Source organism: Aricia agestis, chromosome Z (assembly GCF_905147365.1).
Source record: "Aricia agestis chromosome Z, ilAriAges1.1, whole genome shotgun sequence".
Taxonomy (NCBI): Eukaryota; Metazoa; Arthropoda; class Insecta; order Lepidoptera; family Lycaenidae; genus Aricia; species Aricia agestis.
The window spans coordinates 14910790-14932252 of NC_056428.1; the positions used below are offsets into that span (position 1 = coordinate 14910790).

Below are 21463 nucleotides of genomic sequence, written 5' to 3' on the forward strand. Positions count from 1 at the left end.
ATAGCGGTTCTTGAAATACAGCCTGGAGACACACAGACGGACAGACACCGAGGTCTTACTAATAGAGTCTCGTTTTTACCCTTTGGGTAGGTACGGAACCCTAAAAATAGTACTTATAAACTGGTTTTTTTTTAAATAAAAATAGCGTAAGAAATATTAATATTATACATATTGGATTTTATGCCTGCTGCTTAATAAACTCCTTATTACAAGAAAACATGAATAAAATAATATTACCATAGACTATTTGAAGAGTGGTTACTTCGCTTTGAAAATAAGTACTGTATAAATCCTCTTATTTCTCTGCTGTCCGAAACTTTTTGCTAGAAATAAATAGAAAATTACTGAGTATGTGATTACCCAAGTGGGTTCCGTGAGTACCTAGAAATTTCGCGATCCCACCAAACTAATTTGTAGGTACCTACTTCGGAAGGTATGATTAATGATCTATGTTCAGTAAAATACCGTAGTTACCATAGGAAAGTCCTTTTTATCGCATTTAAATGCTACATAGAAAAAGGTGCATTCTATTTCTTATACCTCTGAAATATTGTTAGGTATCTAAAAATGAAAGTGGCGTCTACCAATATAGGTACCTATTATTACCTTATTATCATATTATCGAAATACCAAATAATGCAGATGCCCGTTATCTAAAGATAAATAATTACTTTTTAATTATACTTTTGGTTCATTACATAACGTATTATCTACCCGGTATTTATCAGTTACTCACTTAAACTCGTCCAAGAAGCTCGTTTTAATGGCTCCTATACTTATATCTATAGTTTTGGTATTATTAATATGGTTCCTAGTCAAGAAGAACCCTAAACCATTGCTAGGAGTATACTCTCAACCTGGAAAATGGTATTACCTGAAATATGTGGTATTTGCCTGCATCTACTATTATAGAAAGGTGAGTAAACTATCTTACTTTTTTTATTGGAACGAAAGCTAAGATCACTATGGCTATAGTATAGCATTGAACGAAATGATTTTCTCGCCCCTAGAAAACATATGATCTACTAACCGCCTTACTCAGAGAATCAATTTAATGAAGAGTTTGACAGAATGATAATAATTGATAATGTATGGGGCTTATTATGTCAAAATGTTGAATTAATTACATTAATTAAGTAGGTGTTCCACTCTGAGATATGGCATATTGTTGACATAAAAAATATACTTAAACAATATTATTTATGATATTAGTAGGATATTAGTAAAAAAAATCTAAGAGAAAAATCGGCCAAGTGCGAGTTCGACTCGCGCACGAAGGGTTCCGTACCATTATATAGCAAAAGTAAGCAAAATTTTAAGCTTTTTAGTATGTGAGCCCTATTTAATATTATTAATATTAATTTTAATAGTTCAAAGTGTTGCCGTTATTGATATCTAGCAATAAAGCCAAAAAAATAACGTCTGTTGTATGGGAGCCTCCCTTAAATATTAATTTTATGTTGTTTTTAACCCCCGACAATAAAGAGGGGTGTTATAATTAACCCCCGACAAAAAAGAGGGGTGTTATAAGTTTGACGTGTCTGTCTGTCTGTCTGTCTGTCTGTTTGTCTGTGTGTGTATCTGTCCGTGGCATCGTAGCATCCAAACGGGTGGACCGATTTTGATCTAGTTTTTTTTGTTTAAAAGCTGACATGATCGATAGTGTTCTCAGCTATAATTCATCATCATCAGCTGCTCAGTGCTGGACAATCAGGGTTTATCTGGTTCATGAAAGGCCGTTAGCAACTTGTTATCGTTGATAGGTCTTATATTTCATTCTAGTTCGTGACATTTGTGAGTATACAATATACATATACACATATTACTGGAAAGTTGACCTGGTGCTGCAGCATAACCTGGTAATCAATAGGATATCCAACTCCTCGCCAACTTAGAGCAGAGGTTTCGTGTTTGGGCTTATTTTAATTGCGACAACCAGTAAGATGTAGATAGACAGTAAATATTTACATGCTGCTGCTGCAGCATCACCTGGATTCTATACCTAGGAACTGAGCTTCGTATGAACCCAAAGTGGAGGTTTCATGTTTGGGCTCATATTAACGGCCTCATTGAAAAGAACATTGATAGATGGTAATCATGAGAATATGATTATTCTGCACTATAACCAACACAAGTTTAAAAAGTATGAAATAAAATTAAATTAAGGAATTTAAAAAAACCCCCGCCAAACAACTTTAAAAAGAAATGAAATAATATTTACTGCCTTTAAGTTCAAATAATTTCTAACTTGTCTAAAGTAATATTTTAGTCCATAATTGTTGTCAAGGTGTGTCGGGGGACCGCTAATGTAGATGTTTGATTTCACTTATCATTATAGTTTAAGGATCAGTTCACAGCGAACCGAATCGAGATAATCAGCGTCTTGGCGGTTGTAGTTTGTAGTTTACTTGGCGGTCCCCCGACACACCGTGACAACAATTATGGACTAAAATATTACTTTAGACAAGTTAGAAATTATTTGAACTTAAAGGCAGTAAATATTATTTCATTTCTTTTTAAAGTTGTTTGGCGGGGGTTTTTTTAAATTTCTTAATTTAATTTTATTAGTATTTGTTGTAATAGTGGCAACAGAAATACACAATTTCTGAAAATTTCAGAAGTCTATTTATAGCGGTTCTTGAGATACAGCCTGAAGACAAACAGACAGACACCGAAATTTTAGTAATAAAGAGAAGAAGAGTTTTTACCCTGGTACGGAACCCTAAAAATATAATTTTACTACTGTTTGCAAACATACACTACACAATACGAATATTACTTAGGTATCAATTATTATTCTCTCTCCATTCTTTGATTTCTTTTACATAAATATTCTGCAAATAAAGTTTGTTTTTGTTTTTTTGCTGTGACTTTGGTCTGTGACCGTCAACACTCGAGACATTTTATCAACACTTGTCTGATAGCGCAACAAGTTAAAAATGTTTGCAAATCTCAGGTAACAGGTGTTAAAATTATTTTTATCAGGTTTTTAGATAAGGATAAATACTAAAAATATCTAGTTGAGTAATTATAGTAGTCATGCTTTTGAATTTTGATGCAATACCTAATGAGTATTTTTGAGTTCTGACCAAGTGTCGCGGGGCGCAGGCGCTAACTCAATTTTTTTTGTCTAAAAATTTACTACTATTCCTACACAAACTACATCTAAAGGTTCTATGCGGAAATTTTAACTGTCTAGATATCACAGTTCTTGAGAGTCAGCCTGGTAAACAGACAGATGGACGGACAGACCGCAAAGTAATAGGGTCCCGGGTTTCTACCATTTAGGTAAACACTAAAAATGTACAACCACAAAATACCTTTCATTGGTTTAGCTTGTTGTTGCAGTATTCTAGAAAAAATTCTGCAGCGGGTGCCGATGGCAGCGCCGGTCAGGGAGTTAAGGCGATCGTGAACCCAGCTGATATGGACCGTCCGCAGCCACTAAGCGATGATCCTAAGGTATGGTTTTTTTTATAAAATAAGGAGGCAAACGAGCAAACAGGTCACCTGATGGAAATCAACTACTTTCGCCCATGGACACTCGCAACATTAGAAGAGCTGCAGGCGCATTTCCGGCCTTTTAAAAGAGGAATCGCTCTCTTCTTGAAGGTTTGCAGGTCATATAGGTCCAGAAATACTGGTGGTGACAGCTCGATCCAGAGTTTCACAGTGCGCGGCAGAAAGTTACGCGAAAAACGCACGGTGGAAGACTGCCACAGACAAGTGATGAGGATGGTAATTTTTTCGCGTGGGACGATGCAGAAGGTGAAAAGTTGCTGGAGGTATGATTCCGAACAATTCCTCAGGGTACTCCCCGTGATACTTAGATCCTGTAGAACTCAACTTTTGGGGCATTTGAGGCAATGCAGCGTGTGAGAGCAACGGCAGGGGGCTAGTGTACCATAGTCAATTCTACTGACAAGTACAATTGAGTATTCTATTTTACGGCTGAGTGCAACCGTAGTCCTATACAGTTGAATTTTGGGATATTTTAGACGGACAACAGCTATAGATACCCAATAAGTAAGTCTAAGGATGTAACAATTTAATAACGCCGTTTAATCCTTCCTTATTAGAACTTGACTTAAGTACACGCACCGCTTTAAACACTAAATTCCAGTGCCGATTTTAGCACTATCAGCGCCCTGGGCGAAATTTCTTATGCACCCAGAGTGCTGGTAGTACTAAAATATGGGGTGTCTGCGGAGCCCCTTTTTGTTAGCCTTCGGCTCCCCATTTTATGGGGCGCCCTGGGCGGTTGCCTTGCGTTGTCCTCCCTAAAGCCGCTTCAACTAATCAACCTCGACCATATACTATCCAGACAGTGTAATGTAAGGCCTATGATTTTAACGTCTCATAATTTCCAGGCATTCGACGCAGTTTTCTTCATCTCAGCAACGGAACAACAGGACGATAAAGGAGCCTACGTGATCGCGGGCTGCGAGAGACGAGCGATGGGCATGTGTAATGGACTGTTCTATATCGGTGTAAGTACTTACCATATCATTTAAATGCCAATACTCAGTGAGGGTTAAGACTACTCGATGCTCTAAGGCCTAAGCAATCCATGCCTGTGGGTGGGGCCCACAGGCATGGATTGCTTAGGCCTTAGGGTAACATTAGTTTTTTCCTAGAAACTTTTTTTGGTATGGTTTTTGGTGAGAGAGAGTGAGACGTGATGCCCTAGGAACGAATTTTTTGTGCTTCTTCTGGGGTCCCCTCAGACGTGATGCCCTAGGCTATTACTTAATTTGATTAAGGGTTAATCCATCACTGACAATATTATGTCTGTTATTTCATCATGCTTCCTTTAAAATATCAAAATGTTCCAGTTATTACGACTAAAATTTGGAAAAAAACCTAATTTGGGCGGAGTATGGAGATAAGAGTATACTAGATTCATCTCAAATCGAAATCGAAGGATCATGTGTTACATACAGAAAATACTACTGAAAAATTGTATTCACAAAGTTATCAACATCTTTTACAATAACTGCTATATCAAAACACATCATATTACAGCTCCCAGGCAAAGGTCTGCTCTGCAGCAAGAAGATTCCCGACACTGTGTTATTTGGGGCACAAATCGGCGAGTTCGGTGCTGAAGGTCTCAAGATCACCCCCGTGGAACCCATGAAGACCTGGACTGTGGCTTACAAGGGGCAAATGTGGTGAGTTCATCATCATTATATAACCGGTTTGGTTGACAGTTTCATGACGTCGGTGTTTAAGGCAAACGTTACTCACTTGAGCACTCAAATAATCCAAACAAGTACAATTTGTAGGATGTAATGAAATGGATGGTTATACAGTACACCTACAGCCATCGAGACGCCAGAAGCATATTCGACTTTATACGTCATGACGACGAAACAAGGATCTTATCGATGAGTCTTCATTAAATAAAAATTCTCGTATGGTGGTAGTTATAATGGAGAGCATGATATTTTTGAAGGTAACATGTTTTTTTCTGCAGCAGCTGAAAGCGAACCCACGGCTTCAGAGTCAATAGCCAAGTATGATATTTCATAGCTCTACCAGTACCTAACAATACCTACTATCATATTCTGTGTCATTTTTAATGCACCTTAAGGATGCCTTTCCATCAGAGCTGAGCGGAGCTGTGTTGCGAGGAATGTGTTTTTGAAACCAATAGAATCGCTTCATTGAAATGACTTTGCCATGACATCGTTCAGCGCGGCGATGTTATTGTTTCTCAAAAACACATTCCTCGCAACACAGCTCCGCTCAGCTCTGGTGGAAACGCAGCCTAAAACTGCTTAAGTTCAAGAAGTTTTCAACTCTCCTATTGCTCACCGTAGGTACCAGAACAACCCCGACAAACTCGTCGACGTAGAATTCTCCGGCGAGTGGACGGCATCAGGGAAATACTTCGACTACGACACCGACCTCCACCCCCCGGCCATCATCAGGTCCATCGCCAGGGAACCCTGGACGAGGAAGTACTTTGAGGGGCTGAGGACGTGAGTTAATCCTTGGTTCAATATCGTGACACCTTGAATGAATCAGCATGTTTATATATTAATTACTAGCTGTTGCCCGCGACTTCGTCCGCGTGGACTTCAGTTTATAGTACTTTATAGCGCGCGATGTCAACAAAATTGGTGTCAAAAGCTTTTATAAAAAAAACCCTGGTACCCCTTAAATCAATACAGCTGTGCAGTGTGCACACAATAAGTAAGTATTTCATTTTTTTATATTAAACTTTATATTTTATGCCAAATTTTAAAGCTTATTTAGCCCTCCGATTACACAACTTTACCCATAAACTCTTTATCATTGATAGATTTAAGGTTACGTCACTGCACAGATAAAGTACTGAGTTATTTAATACCGTAGAATAGATATAACAATCGAAAAAAATCTAAACTTAAATGTAAGATGATACCACGTCTTATAGGAAGATTTTTGAGCAAGCGTCAGCGCGATGTAGAAGACGCACGGCGCCATCTATTATGAATTGTTGGAACTAACTTAATTTGAACAAATTTACGCATTTTCACCCCCTTACAACCCTTTTTTCCAGTAAAAAAAGTAGCCTATGTCCTTTCTCAGGCTTTAGACTATCTGTGTACAAAATTTCATTACAATCGGTTCAGTAGTTTTGGCGCTGTTGTTTTTGAATTTGATGTCTAAGTTGGTAGGTGAGTTATTAGTTGATAACGTGTATAACAATCGAAAGAATCGAAATATCTAGCTCAATATGGTACCACCTCTTATAGAAATACCTATGAGCAACCAATAGCGCGATCTAGGGGACTCTTGGCGCCATCTGTTTTAAGTTTTTGGAACTAAGTTAATTTGACCAAATTTACGCATTTTCACCCCCTTACAACCCCTTTTTCCAGTTAAAAAGTAGCCTATGTCCTTTCTCAGGCTTTAGACTATCTGTGTACAAAATTTCATTACTATCGGTTCAGTAGTTTTGGCGTGAAAGCGAGACAGACAGACGACAGACAGAGATACTTTCGCATTTATAATATTAGTATAGATATAGATAATATTCTAACGTATTAAAAACTATAAACAAAAACATACTAACTAATAAGTATGATTAGTTCTATGTTACAATAAAGTAAAAAATAAAACGCCATCTGTTGAATCGTATTAGAACTAAAATGTTCATTCCATCGATATATTTCTGGATTTTTTATAATATTATACATAAAATATGTTTAAGATTTTTGAAATTTTATTTTAATACACATCCAAGACCCAGGAAAATTGAAAACTTTTTGTTCCGCCTGCGGGACTCGAACCCAGGACCCCCGGGATGAGCGCTGGCCACGCGCAATGCGAATTCATTTTCATCGAAATTTTCATGGAAATAAGATATTTTCCCACATCAAAATGTAGCCTATGTCCTTTCTCAGACTCTAGAATAACTGTATACAAAATTTCATTGTAATCGGTTTAGTAGTTTTGGCGTGAAAGCAAGACAGACAGACAGACAGACAGACAGACAGACAGAGATACTTTCGCATTTATAGTATTAGTATGGATTAAACATCATATTCTAACGTATTAAAAACTATAAACAAAAACATACTAACTAATAAGTATGATTAGTTCTATGTTACAATAAAGTAAAAAATAAAACGCCATCTGTTGAATCGTATTAGAACTAAAATGTTCATTCCATCGATATATTTCTGGATTTTTTATAATATTATACATAAAATATGTTTAAGATTTTTGAAATTTTATTTTAATACACATCCAAGACCCAGGAAAATTTAAAACTTTTTGTTCCGCCTGCGGGACTCGAACCCAGGACCCCCGGGATGAGCGCTGGCCACGCGCAATGCGAATTCATTTTCATCGAAATTTTCATGGAAATAAGATATTTTCCCACATCAAAATGTAGCCTATGTCCTTTCTCAGACTCTAGAATAACTGTATACAAAATTTCATTGCAATCGGTTCAGTAGTTTTGGCGTGAAAGCAAGACAGACAGACAGACAGACAGACAGACAGACAGACAGACAGACAGACAGAGATACTTTCGCATTTATAATATTAGTATGGATTCTGTTTCGAGATATCCATACTAATATTATAAATATGTCTGTTTGTCTGTCTGTCTGTTACCTCTTCACGCCTAAACCGCTGAACCGATTTAGCTGAACTTTGGAATAGATATACTTTGAGTCCTGGGAAAGAATATACCTATTATGATACTTTTTATCCCGGAAAAATGTACGGTTTCAGATAAACAAATTTTGGCGCAACGGAGTTATGTGCGTCATCTAGTTGCAAAATAAATACAGATAGGTGATACTTTTCCGCTTTCTACTCTGGATAAAGTTTAGACTTTAGATCAGAATCATCTCACTCACACAAACAATATTTTAATTAAAGCTTCGCACAAAACTGCTATTTTGCATTGCATTTGATGCTATTTTGCATCGCATCGCAAATACCTACGAATTAAAAAAAATATTATGATGTCGGAATGTTTTGCCGCCGATGTAAGAGGCGTCGTCGCATCGCAGTTTTGTGTACGAGTTCTAGAGCCGTTTATGTTCACTTCTTTTTTAATAACTTCATTTGGCGTTCTTTCTTTTGGACTGCTTTAATAACACTTTCTTGTTTTCAGAGCTCATCAGTCCCACTACGAACAGTTTGGCAACATGAAGTGCAAGTTCACCATAGACAACGAAGACTTCCAGTTGACTCTACCTGCGTTTAGAGACCACAGTTTTGGTAAGATTTTGATTACAATACAATGCATCTTTCAAAATCCTAATCATAATCTTGAAGATTATGATTAATTTTTAAAGATGCTTAGATTATGATTAGAATTTCAGTTCGAAATAGTAACATTAGCATGTTTTAGTTAACACGTCATAATAATATTTTAATAGTAATACACAGTGGCGGCCTTACCCATTGCGAGGCCCCGGGCAACAAGTCTTTGCGAGGCCTTTTGTCTTACGAAAAAATACCTTGCGAGGCCCCTGCAAGAGTGAGGCTACGGGCGATTGCCCTGTTCGCCACCCCCTAAGGCCACCATGGTTTTGAGAGTGACTCTAGAGTCTTGGCCCGGAGGTCGTGGGATCGATCCAAATGGGTCACGACTAGGGCATGCAGAATTTTCGTACCCGTTTCCAGTGGTAGACAGAACCGGGTCCTGATTTTACCTGGTTCCAAACGACTCACGACTTGCCAAAGTAAAGGAATAGAGAGTGTACTTCGCACACACATTGGCATTGCAGAATCACTTGCTGGCCTGGTTTAATGAAACAGCTACCGTCACGGAAACTAGTGTGGGAGGCCTTATTGTCTATTACATCATCATGATAGTAAGTCAACAATGTACTTAGGTGCAATTTTCACCTAATCTTTGTGTTTATCTTTGGTTTAGTTAGTTTTTATTATTCGTAGGGTTTAGTACTATCGTCTTTACGCATTCTTTAAAGAGTTTTGAGTTATAATGACTTGTAATTTGTAAACCTGCTGAGGCATAGTAATAATATTATATCATTTTATGTAAGCTATAGATATTATATTCATTTTAAATAAAATCAATAACTAGGTAGGCGCAAATACTTATGCGTCAATTATTATACTCGTACTGACTCTGCTAATATTAGCACTATAACTATGTAACTTTAAGTTGCAGTTATTTTTAATTGTAATAATAATTTATCTTCCAAACCATTTCTGCTTTCAGTTAAACCACGTCTATACTAATAATTTTTACTCTGCCCCGATGTGTGCGCAATACACTATCCTCCACGATCGTTTACAGGTAACCGTCGCGACTGGAGCCTGATGCACCGGTACATCTTCCACCACATCTTCCTTCAGAACGGCGTCAACATCAGCGTCGGACTCATCTGCCAACCTTCAACTGCTTCTAGGTAACACGCAATATAGCAAATAATAATTAATGTAAATGGCCAATGGACAACTTATATACGTAATATAAAATACCTAACAAAACTTAGTGATAATATTTTAGGGTGTGTCCTTTAAATAGAGTTCACTGTAAAAGAAGCAGCGCTGAATTGCTATGTTACTATGAGAAATGCCGAAACGTTATGAATTTGCCCATAAAATAATTACAAAGAAGCAACAATTTGCATTTTGCGCTGCTACTTTCACAGTGAACTCTATTTAAGGGACACATAGGTATATCATGTAGTATATTATGTAGGATGGAAGCTGGAGTTGTGAAGCTGCCAAGCGGTGAGATGGTGCCGGTTGAATGGCTGGAGATGGAGCTGTACCAGCTCGGAGAAGGTGGAACCCCACCTAAAGACTACGCCTTCAGGATGAAAGCTGGTGACGAGGTGTATACTGTCCAGGTGGGATTCAAGTTGATTTTCTATAGCATGTTTAACTCTAAGATTGATTGATAATATTGGAAGGAGTATTAGTAACGATCCGTCTAATTATATTCCTACCAATAGCGTCCGTGCGCGCATTTGCCCCGCTCATTCTTCGCTTTATATGGACGACTGTGCCGTCCCCTTTCATTTTTGCTGAGCGATCATAATTTTGTGACGGCCTATAACCGGTCGAAATTAAATCATTCATTTATCACTACTTACTGAAAACTTGCCCTCAAACTTAACACTTCCTTTTCCGTGAGGGATGATTAAAAAAATGAGTTACCTCTTGAACGTTCACGCTTAAGGCCCTGTATTCCCAAAAACGGACGATTTTCAAGATTTAAAAGTGACAGTAGACACAAAAATATAGTACGCACAAACGCTGAGACGTCAGACGACACCAACACGTGGTGTGTTGCGCCAAAATTCATCTATGGTGCAGGAAAAGTACATTCTTTTTGGGATATACAGTGTGTAACAAAAATAAGTGATAATACTTTAGGGTGTGTACTGGTTCCTTGTAGAGAGCTCACTGTAAAAGTAGCAGCGCTAAAAGACCATTTATTTTTCACTTTTGTATGGGGAAACTCGTGACGCTCGGGCCCTTGCCCATACAAAAGTGAAAAAAAAATTGTCTTTCAGAGCTGCTACTTTCACAGTGAACTCTCTACAAGGAACACGTACACACCCTAAAGTATTCACTTATTTTTGTTACACACTGTATATCCCAAAAAGAATGTACTTTTCCTGCACCATAGATGAATTTTGGCGCAACGCACCACGTGTTGGTGTCGTCTGACGTCTCAGCGCTTGTGCGCGAACTCCTCCAAAACGGCCCAGCCGATTTTAATGAAATTTCGAGAAGTTTATTCAGTTCAGGCAGATGGGGACCTATAATTGCGTATTGCGTAACGCGTTACGTCAAACCCAGCCGACAGATCACAATTAACATTAAATTGACATAATCCAACCAAATAATTTTGGTCCGTCAACTGCCTAGAAATCAATTTCCTCGTTAGGCCTGAAAATAGGTTTTCATCTATTTTTTATATTGATACTAGAAATAATTTATATGACAAAACAATGTTTGCCGGGTCAGCTAGTTCGTTTGTAAATTAAGCCTAAGTTTATGGCATTTTACTGACTTATACCATTTAATTATATTTCTTCAGGTGCTAGTAGAATACGAGTCCATCCACTACGTATCAGACGAATGGGAGGCGCGTATGGTGGAACGCTTCTGCAAGTTCATAGTCAACGGTGTACCTGGGAGGGGTGTCAACGAGTTCCACTATCGGCACACGGATGGAAGACCAGAGAGTGCTGCGAAAAATGACCCGGAGTGGTACAGGAAAATGTGCCATAAGATCTGAGTCGTAGCGTAAAGTTTAATAAAGCTTGATTACGAATAAATAATTTATTTTTCGAATTTTTGTTTCTTTGTACACTTGTGCAACCTCATGTAACCTTATAAACAATTTCTGAAATAAAATAAGAATCTTACATCCATACTAATATTTAAAAAAGCGGCCAAGTGCGAGTTGGACTCGCCCATGAAGGGTTCCGCAGCAGTAATAAAAAAAAATAATGAAATTAAAAGGTTTTTGATTTATTTTTATATTTCAGTTGATTTAATGAGAATTAATTTAAGGTTTACCATTTATGACGTATAAAAAAACTACTTGCTAGATCTCGTTCAAACCAATTTTCGTTGGTAGTTTTTATAGTAATTTACATCATATATCATTTTTAGACTTATCATAATATATGTTTTAGAAGTTAGAGGGGGGAGGGGACACACATTTTACCGCTTTGGAAGAGTCTCTCTCGCAAACTATTCAGGTTAGAAAAAAATGACATGAGAAACCTCAATATGATTTTTGAAGACCTATCCATAGATACCCCACACGTATAGGTTAGATGAAATTTTTTTTGTTTCAGTTGTACCTATGGGGACGTTATTGTCGATTATACGATTATACGATGTTAAGTTAAAATTACTGGAGAACGGTTCTCCGAAAAATTGGTTGGATTATATGAACTGTCAAGCCCATGTTGCTGGGCTTGACAGTTCACAGACCCAATTTTCGACCAAAATATGATGAAGCCTATTAACCAATTTGATCAAAGTACTTAAGGACCTACTCTAATCTCGAAATCCCTACTTCCTCAAACCAGTGAAAGGCCCCTAAACCTTGCCCCGCTTAGCTGATTGACCTTGATGACCGGCCCAGGGACCAGGGACCAGGCCAGCAATTATCCGACTAATCGAATTGACTGACTGCGACCGACAAATGGGATAATTGTGCTCCTCATCCCATTGGAGGTACAGGCTGATTGGTAGACGGTGGGAAACTAGTTTGGAAATCTATTGGCGTATTATTGGACAATATAAGAGAAAAAAAGCTTTAAATACTGAAAAATTTGGTCTATATGGACCTAAAAACTATTTTTACATAATATTAGATTATTGCCATCATTTCTGCACTGCAATTACTGGTTTAACCTTTTTTTAATTAAATAATCTGATTTAGAGTATTAATGTATTACCTGGAAAAACTTAAAACTATGACAAGCATTAATGATCGATAAACTGTATGTACTTAACCAGTGTTACTGTTGAAAAACCTAGTAGCTTTTCCTAAAAAAATGTCCCACGTGGAAAAATCTGTCCTCTTTTCTAAAGATCTTTTCATACACCCTGTATACCCCACCGGTAGCGTTTAGGGTCCCTAGCACTGCGCTACTTATGGACAGTTGACTGGTGGACATAGGCTGGACACACGCGTACCCTCATTACAGAAGGTAAGTCCATAAATAAATCTGAAAACCCAAAGCAATAATGATGAAAAACTAACGACAAATCGTGTCGTACACACGATCTGTCTTCTAGGCAATTATTATAATCATATTTAATATCTGCCTTAGTTTATAGTTTATACTCTTCAGCTGCTGCGCACGCTGTACGCATAATATGTGTTACAAGCATGATCTCAATGTCTTACATTTTTCATACGCCCGAAGATAGTAGGTATGGATGCCTCCTTAAAGACGTAGTGTCTTATTGCTTCTTGCTAGTCTTGCAGAAGATGGTAGAAAGCTGGCGACGGTTATATTTCAAACTATTTCTTTAAAGTTAGGCGTTGTTGAATCGATTTTCAGATAATAGGATAAGTTGAGGATAAGGAAATGTACTTAAAGGAATGGTAGCCTGATGATGATTTTTTTTTCTATTAATAATTTATTCAATCTGCTGACTGAAATTTTATCATAATGAAATAATAATTTATTGACATCATATTAAGTATAATATAATTCTTAAATTTAATTTTGACTAATTGACATTTTATTTTTATTACTTAATATTGTTATTATTATTCATTAATCAATGATCAATTTTATACCTTTTGACATTGTTTGTATGAATTAATTCAACCTGTTGACTGAAAATTGTATCTTAGGACATTTTGGATGATAATGAAAAATATAATATTAAAACATTTTTTATTACTATGTTTCATAAGATGAATTAATTACTTTATAGACACTTAGTACTAACCGTTTAAATTAGATTTCCTTTTTTATGTCATTTTACTTAATTATTTTATTATCTATTGTTACTACTGTTATTTTTTGTCATATTGTTATACTTTAATACTGTTTTATTATTTAAAAATTATGAGAAATTAATATTTGCATGCTAACAATTTATTTAGCGAATTGTGCTGAAACTGTACCTATTACTTTTGTCATCTTTTTTTACTAACCACATTTCGAGCAAATAAAGATATTATGATTATGATTATTATGATTATGATCAAATTACATAGTTTCCAAAATTGTTGTACCTATAACACTTACTGATTAAACTGGATAAATGCACCTTACTAGTAATCGCAAAACGCATTACATAATATTTACTTGGTTAGGAACTAGCTTATCAACTACAACTAAGTATATTCAAGGCAGAACCTAGAAAAATTGATTCCTAGGTATCAATCTGCCATCTGGCAGTCCTACAATATTTAGTCAGGTTATGTCCAGTTAAGTCGTGACTGAGCTGGGCTTGAACTGCTTGACATACCCTGACCAAATTACGTGGATCCGCCATGTAAATCATTCCCTCTACTAATATAGGTACCTACAAAACTCCAAGACTCCAGGTGAAACCATGGATTTCGACGCCATCTTAGAAGACGTGGGAGAATTTGGTAAATACCAGAAGCTGGTGATCTACTTCATCCTCCTACCTGCAGTGATACCATGCGGCTTCCATGCGTACGCGCAGCTGTTTATGGCAGCTGATGTGAAGCATTGGTGCCGTGTGCCTGAACTGGACGGTGTGGATTTGGAGCTTGGGAAGAATTTGAGGTAGAGTTTCTTCGTTTCACTTCGTATCTCTTTAATTTTAGGCGTTTCATGATTATGGCCGTGATCAGAGAGATATAAGTATTACTAATTATTTCACTGTCTACTCTCTATCTTTTATCTTCCTTACGTCTATTTTGTTTCGTTATCTTATGTCTAATGTCTATATTTTGTCTTAAATTGCATCAATAGCATCTGCGAACATGAATTTTGAAAGAATATGACTGTAACTTTTCTATGTAAGTACCTACTTTAAATATTTTTTATGTGTTAAATGTTAATCATACATTATTTTTCCTTTTATTTTATCAATCTATCAGAGCATAATATTATCTTTAACTTATGGAAACCCTGAAACATTGTCTGTATTCTTGCTCATTCTAAGAAGTTCTCTGTTTTTCTACCACCAAACCAAAATCCAGTAAAAAAGTTTCAAGTACCTACTTATTGTTTTCTGATTTCAGCATACCACAAGAACTACGCAACGGGAAATTGGAATACTCACAATGTACCATGTACAATCTGAACTATACGGAGATCCTGGCTAACTATACAAGCATCGAAGAAGTCCTGATGGACAGGGATCCAGAAGTCATACCATGTAATAACGGATGGACCTTTGACAGGGATGTGTATAAGAGCACTGTTGTTACTGAGGTAAATAGTTTTAAACAGCAATTTTGCAATTTTTGTCGCTTCTAGACAATGTTCTAGGACTAATTAATGATCAACAAAAAGTAGAGTAAAAAAAAAACTTAAAGCTTAACTATCATCACGTCAAGTTTACACAAGGTACTGGCAATCTATGTTGTTGTCTTTGTCAGATACGATTGAAAGATTACTCAACTGGCAGAGAGCAATTATTGTTTAATCAAAAATATACCCTGTTTTTTCAGTGGAGTCTAGTCTGCACCAAAGATTTCTTGCCAACGCTTGGCCTGGTATTGCTAGCTGTTGGAGGCATCATAGGGAACTACATCTTCGGCTACCTCCAAGACACCTTCGGCCGGAAGCCCTCCTTCTTCATCTACCTGCTCATTGAGTGCGTCTTTGGTGTGGCCACTGCGTTCGCCCAGAACTTCTACATATGGATCATATACAGGATCGGCGTAGGGTTCACGGTTCCTGCTATTATGGCCACACCGTATGTTTTGGGTAAGCATCCAAAACACAATAATTAAAAGTAAATGTTGCCGGCAATTTTGTAACTACCGGCAACATTTACCGGTAGTTACAAATTTACAGTACACTTTTCCGTGGTAAAACTGTACTGTAAAAAGTATCTTCGTAGGTACCTTTCATCAGTGCTTAATTAACTTTTTTTTTATTCGAACAGACAGATTGGCTGATGTTAAGCCATTATGACAATAATTCATGGATACTCGACGATCGCAACCTGACAGACATATTAAATCTGCTTGTTTTTCATAACAATCTATGTATATCTACTAAGTCAGCTTTTTACATTGTTAAAAACATTTTCAGCCATAGAACTTGTAGGTCCAAAATGTCGGACGCTCTGCACGATTCTCTCCAACATAGCCTACTCCATGGGTCTGATCTTATTAGCTGGTGTGGTCTACCTGGTGCGAGACTGGAGGTACCTAGCCCTGGCTAGTACTCTGCCGTTTGTGGCCTTCTTCGTCTGCATCTGGCCCATGCCGGAAAGTCCAAGGTGGTTGCTGGCGAGAGGACAGTTTGAAAAGGCTGAGCACATACTGAAACGTATGGCAAGGTTAGTGGAGATAAGGTGTAAAAGTATGTATTTTTAGGCTAGTTCCAAGCAAAAAGGTGTTTGTTGCTTATTTGATAAAGAGTGCTTGAAAATGCAAGATTGAGTATCAATATTCAGCGCAAATCTTAATTAACCGTCATTGTCATCCGGGTTATTTTTATTTTTTAATTAATTCGTTGATATTCAAATCTCAACAAGAGTCAGTAACAAAACTTCACAAGAGTCAAATTATACAGTTTTTATCCTTGTATTTATAACCTTAAAACGTCTGTATGAGAGCATGGATCTTGTCATCAATAAAAAACCCAACTTTCCAGGATAAACGGGAAATCCCTCCCCGCAAACTACATGGTTCATCTAAAACGGAAATACGAATCAGACAAACTGAAACAAGATCTTGAGATGGAGAAAGCCAGAAAGTATGGCATATTAGACCTCTTTAGAACCCCAAACTTGAGGAAGAAGACCATCATCATCACTTTTATCTGGTTCACCAACACCAGCGTATATGTCGGTCTGTCGTATTACGCTCCTGTGCTGGGTGGTGATGAGTTTCTTAACTTCTTCCTTGCTGGTATAGTGGAGTTGCCGACATATCTGTTCCTGTGGCCATCCATGGAGCGGCTTGGGAGGAGGTGGACTCTGTGCATGAGCATGGTGGTCGGAGGAGTCGCCTGCTTGACCACTTTCTTGGTGCAGCACGGTGAGTGTTATAGTTTTCGAAAGTATTTTTTTTGGGAGTGACGAATATATTGCATAAAAGTGCAGTAAATATTTCGAAAGTCTTTTTTCATACATAGCTGTTAAATAATTTATTTATTTATTATACATTCTTACAACAGCTATCATTACAGACTAATGTCCAATTCGATAACGTAGTAAATAGAATAATTAATTTTTTTAAATATATTATCTGTACAAAAAGTTGGCCAAGAGTCGTGAGACGTATTTAAGATTTATAGGTACCTACTTTGAATTTAATATGAGTGTAGGTCGACTGAGTTCGACAAAATCTGACCATGACTGAATTTCTCTGATAGTGATAAGACCACTCTATAATAAATAATAATATTACAATTTATGCACCATTATCTGTCCGTCTGTATATTACCATTCTTACTCACTTCACGAAAAGCTTCTCAGCTTAACCCCTTTTTTTTCAGAGACCAACGTAACTCTGGCTCTCTACTGCGTGGGTAAGATGGGCATATCCTCCGCCTTCGTTGTCCTGCCGCTCATGGCGTCTGAGCTGTACCCCACTGTGGTGCGAGGGCTCGGCATGAGTCTGAGCTCAGTGCTGGGCATGCTGGGACCTATATTTATACCGCTGGTCAATTATTTGGTGAGTTTTTGTAACTATTTACAATTACCTAAAACTTGATTAACAAACACATTGAAACTTGAATGAATTTTTTCGTTAAAACTCCCAGCGGGCTTAAGAATGGCCACAGTGGAAATGCGAAATAATAGAGACAAAATGAAATAAGTACCTAATATTAATTTATTTGTCAATAACTTTACCGTAAATAGGAACTTTTTCTATCGCAGTCGAAATCCAGTTGAAAGTAACCGACCAAGTTTTTTGGAACCTACAATAAGTCAATAATATTGAACAATACAATATATTTTATATTTTGACAATAAGATTGAAAGGCGGGCCGCGTTTGCACAATACGTGATATTGCACAATAAAATTGATCGTCTAGGGTACCCTAATAGAGCTAATAATAATATCGATAATTCGAAGATGACGGAGTCAATTTTGTCCACCGTGGGCGCAATAATAAATGCACTGCCAAATATTAGGAACTTTAAAATATATTTCTTTGCTGCTCTAATATTTTGAGTGAAGTATAAAATATAGAAACAAAAAAAAAACATTTTGCATCAAGCTGTATATTATTAAAATCTGAAATAAGTACTTACAATTTTTAATTACAGGGTTCCGACATAATGGTACTGCCTCTTATCATCATGGGTGCGCTATTGGTCGCTGGTGGCATCGCCAGTCTACTTCTCCCGGAAACCCTGAACCATCATCTACCGCAAACCCTGGAGGATGGGGAGAAAATGGGCCTAGACACAGATTTCTGCTGTAGTCCACCTGTCAAAGAACAGAAGACAGACGAAAAAGAAGATAAAAAGTGTAAAAATTGCACAGCGCTGTGTTCTTGTCAGATGACCAACGTATACTTAGAAGATAAAGAAGACAGAAGGGGGGAAGAAGATAAGGAGAACGTTGAGTTTGTTGTTTTAAAATAAAAAGTAATATTAATTATTATAATCCACTTTTTCTTATGACTCAAACCTTCAAAAGCGCCATCTGTTGTTGCATAGCAGAATGTAAAGAAATTTTAGTTCCAGTGAAATGCACTAGGTAGCGCTAATACTCGTCATTTAAGAATAATTAAGCTTTTAAAAGTTTTTAATTAAACTAAAGTTACAGATTACATGACGACAAATAATTAATTGTACTTTATTTAATAGAGATGACGCCCGCAACTCCGTTACGCCAACATTTGTTTATCCCGCGGGAACCGTAAATTTTTCCGGGATAAAAAGTATCCCATGACCTTTCCCGGAATTTAAAGTATCTCCACACCAAATTTCATCAAAATCGGTTTAGACAGACAGACACACTTTCGCATTTTTAATAATTATTAGTTATGTTTTACTGGTAAGTATACACATATTATAATACTTGTGCATTACCGTCCGTCCGTACCGTTTCCCGTCAAAAGCTATAATAGATAAAATTAGAGCTAGAATCTAGATAGATTCTAGCTCTAATTTTATGTATCTACCTTAAGTAATGGTATTTACTATTTACTCTAAAATGTATCAAAAACTATTTAATTATTACAGCGTTGCTTTTTTAATTTAAGTCCTACTTATAAAATTAAGCACGCGTCCCGGAACTTAAATAGACAATAGAGATTAATTTAGGATTTAGACAATTTTTTGCTCGTGGGTCAGTTAATAAAATTGCGAAATGCAGCTGCCTACCTGAGCGTATTGTCTAAACTCTAAGGTTTTTGTTTGGCAAAGATTTAGGGTCATTCACAATGGACGCTGGGCAAATAGTGATTAATATATTAACCCTTTCGCGTTCATTAGAATTTGGACCCTACAACTAGAGAGGTAAGGTTGGATTTGCTCTGGGGGTTGATAAGGGATTTTAGGGTCAGCAAAGGAATTGTCCTAAATATGTGCTTTATCCCTTTGTTTGAGGCCACCTGGACCTTTGAGCCTCATTTGCATGGACTCAGTTATCTCGTCGCCCGATACGGGACCAAGTGTGGTAGTGGTGACGGATTTCGCATTTGTGGTAAGTTGGTCTTATTATATTTTTTTAATATTTTAATAATATTATTATTTAAGTACTTATTATATATTTCATTAATTTAAAAATAATCTAATTAAATCAAGTGATCAACCAACACATTTTTATTTAAACAAGGAATCTTCAAGGCTTCAATCAATCTCCATAATAAGGTTTTTTAACCTTCTTGTACAATATTTCTCGCAAATAAAAATGTTTATATTGATTCATAGATCTCCATCGATTTTCTTTAAGATCTAATCAATGTTAGGTCCTAGTATATAATAACTAAAATATATTTTTCTTTTCATTCAAATTACTTATATACGATTAGAGAAGCGAAACTGGGTACCTAGTATCTATTCTATTAATTAATAAATAAACGTAGAAGTAAAAAAACAACTTATTAGGACGTAGGCACTTCAATCTCTCAACGTCAAGATCTAAAATCTGTGGTCAAGAAGCTTATTAATACTACTTACATAGTTCACAAGTTACAACTCGAAACGACTTAAAATTCGACTTGACATAGCCCGATAAAATAACGTAGATCTGCCTTGAAAGGTTGGAAGTTGGAACCATTATTCAGTAACTAAGTAGTATGTTTACTGCAGTAACTATAATGCAGTAATTTTGTCTGTTAAGGGCTTTCCTACAATAAATTAAACTTTGATAAGTTTAATCATTAATCAACCAGCTTACAATTAATTAACGACCAATTATAACAATTAAGCCATAATTATATCACCATTAAATTATTGCTAAAATGCAATTCGCGGCGTTTCCTGTTGCCACATTAAACACCGCATGTTATGGCAACAATTTAATTATTTTCACGCGGGAGAAAGTGGACAGGTGTGGCCGCACCTGAAGGACATTACCAGAAAGGTGGCGCCAGTGCCTTATGTTGCGAATTGATCATTATTGTATGAATGGTAATAAATTAATACTAACCTTAATTTATTATTTAAGTAGTAATTTTTGTAAAAAAAATACTAAATAATAAGTACCTACTTACCTATACTTGAAAAAGTGCATGTATACAGGGTGTAACAAAACTAAGGTTGGGTTGCACTAGAGGCGTGGTTAAAGTTAAGGTTATGGTTATAGTTAAGGCTAAATTTAGCTTTAACTTTAACCTTAACTTTGACCGGAGAAATTGACAGACGACAGCTGGTCCAACAAGGTTATAAATGAACGTGGGCGGGGGTGCTGCTGGTAAGGAGAACTGTCAAAAATAAAGTATTTGTATCATGACAGCGTTAGTTCTTTTTTTCGCCACGTGCATTTAAAACCTTGTCGAGCTCTATGGTTATGTTTAAATATGGCGTCTTGATAGCGTCCATTTTTAACTTTAACCAAATATTTGACATTTTGCATTGTAGTTAAAGTTAACGTTACAGTTATAGTTAAAGTTAGTCGGGGAAACCCAATCTAAGTGATAATACTTTAGGGTATGTCCTCTATACATATAGAGTTCGCTTTGAAAGTAGCAGCGCTGAAGGAGTTACTTTTTTCACTCTTGTATGGAAAAAATATGACGCGGGGGACTTGATCTATTAGGACCTCTCTATAAGGGGGTATATTTAGGGGGTGTAATGTGTATATTATGTGGCCCCCATGTAAAGTACAATGTGAAAGTAGCAGTGCTGGAAGAGTAAATTTGGCAAAATG

At 36.7% G+C, this 21463-nt stretch overlaps 2 protein-coding genes across 4 annotated transcripts; both read left to right on the forward strand.

Annotated features, from left to right (window-relative positions):
- Positions 1–460: 460 nt before the first annotated feature.
- Positions 461–14747, forward strand: LOC121739387. Of its 2 annotated transcripts, XM_042131834.1 has the most exons (10): positions 461–916; positions 3349–3462; positions 4371–4490; positions 5026–5174; positions 5826–5987; positions 8624–8730; positions 9779–9890; positions 10187–10337; positions 11537–11740; positions 14736–14747. In XM_042131834.1, exons 1-9 carry the CDS (start codon positions 764–766, stop codon positions 11735–11737), a joined length of 1269 nt encoding a protein of 422 aa, XP_041987768.1. In that variant the 5' UTR covers positions 461–763; the 3' UTR covers positions 11738–11740; positions 14736–14747. The 2 variants fall into 2 exon arrangements, with proteins under 2 accessions (XP_041987768.1, XP_041987767.1); XM_042131833.1 differs by lacking the exon at positions 14736–14747 and having other exon boundaries at positions 11537–11781.
- LOC121739386 (beta-alanine transporter-like) lies at positions 13128–18751 on the forward strand. Of its 2 annotated transcripts, none has more exons than XM_042131832.1 (8): positions 13128–13169; positions 14528–14735; positions 15197–15389; positions 15629–15887; positions 16218–16467; positions 16785–17170; positions 17631–17809; positions 18409–18751. In XM_042131832.1, the coding sequence occupies exons 2-8, from the start codon at positions 14536–14538 to the stop codon at positions 18727–18729; spliced, it is 1788 nt and encodes a 595-aa protein (XP_041987766.1). In that variant the 5' UTR covers positions 13128–13169; positions 14528–14535; the 3' UTR covers positions 18730–18751. The 2 variants fall into 2 exon arrangements, with proteins under 2 accessions (XP_041987766.1, XP_041987765.1); XM_042131831.1 differs by having other exon boundaries at positions 13134–13169; positions 14521–14735.
- Positions 18752–21463: the final 2712 nt, after the last annotated feature.

Coding starts and splice junctions, on each gene's coding strand:
- LOC121739387 (XM_042131834.1), top strand. CDS start 764: ATGGCTCCTATACTTATATCTATAGTTTTGGTATTATTAATATGGTTC. Junction 5,175..5,825: donor GCTTACAAGGGGCAAATGTG/GTGAGTTCATCA, acceptor TGCTCACCGTAG/GTACCAGAACAACCCCGACA. Junction 9,891..10,186: donor CAACCTTCAACTGCTTCTAG/GTAACACGCAAT, acceptor TATATTATGTAG/GATGGAAGCTGGAGTTGTGA.
- LOC121739386 (XM_042131832.1), top strand. CDS start 14,536: ATGGATTTCGACGCCATCTTAGAAGACGTGGGAGAATTTGGTAAATAC. Junction 14,736..15,196: donor GAGCTTGGGAAGAATTTGAG/GTAGAGTTTCTT, acceptor TTCTGATTTCAG/CATACCACAAGAACTACGCA. Junction 15,390..15,628: donor AGAGCACTGTTGTTACTGAG/GTAAATAGTTTT, acceptor CTGTTTTTTCAG/TGGAGTCTAGTCTGCACCAA.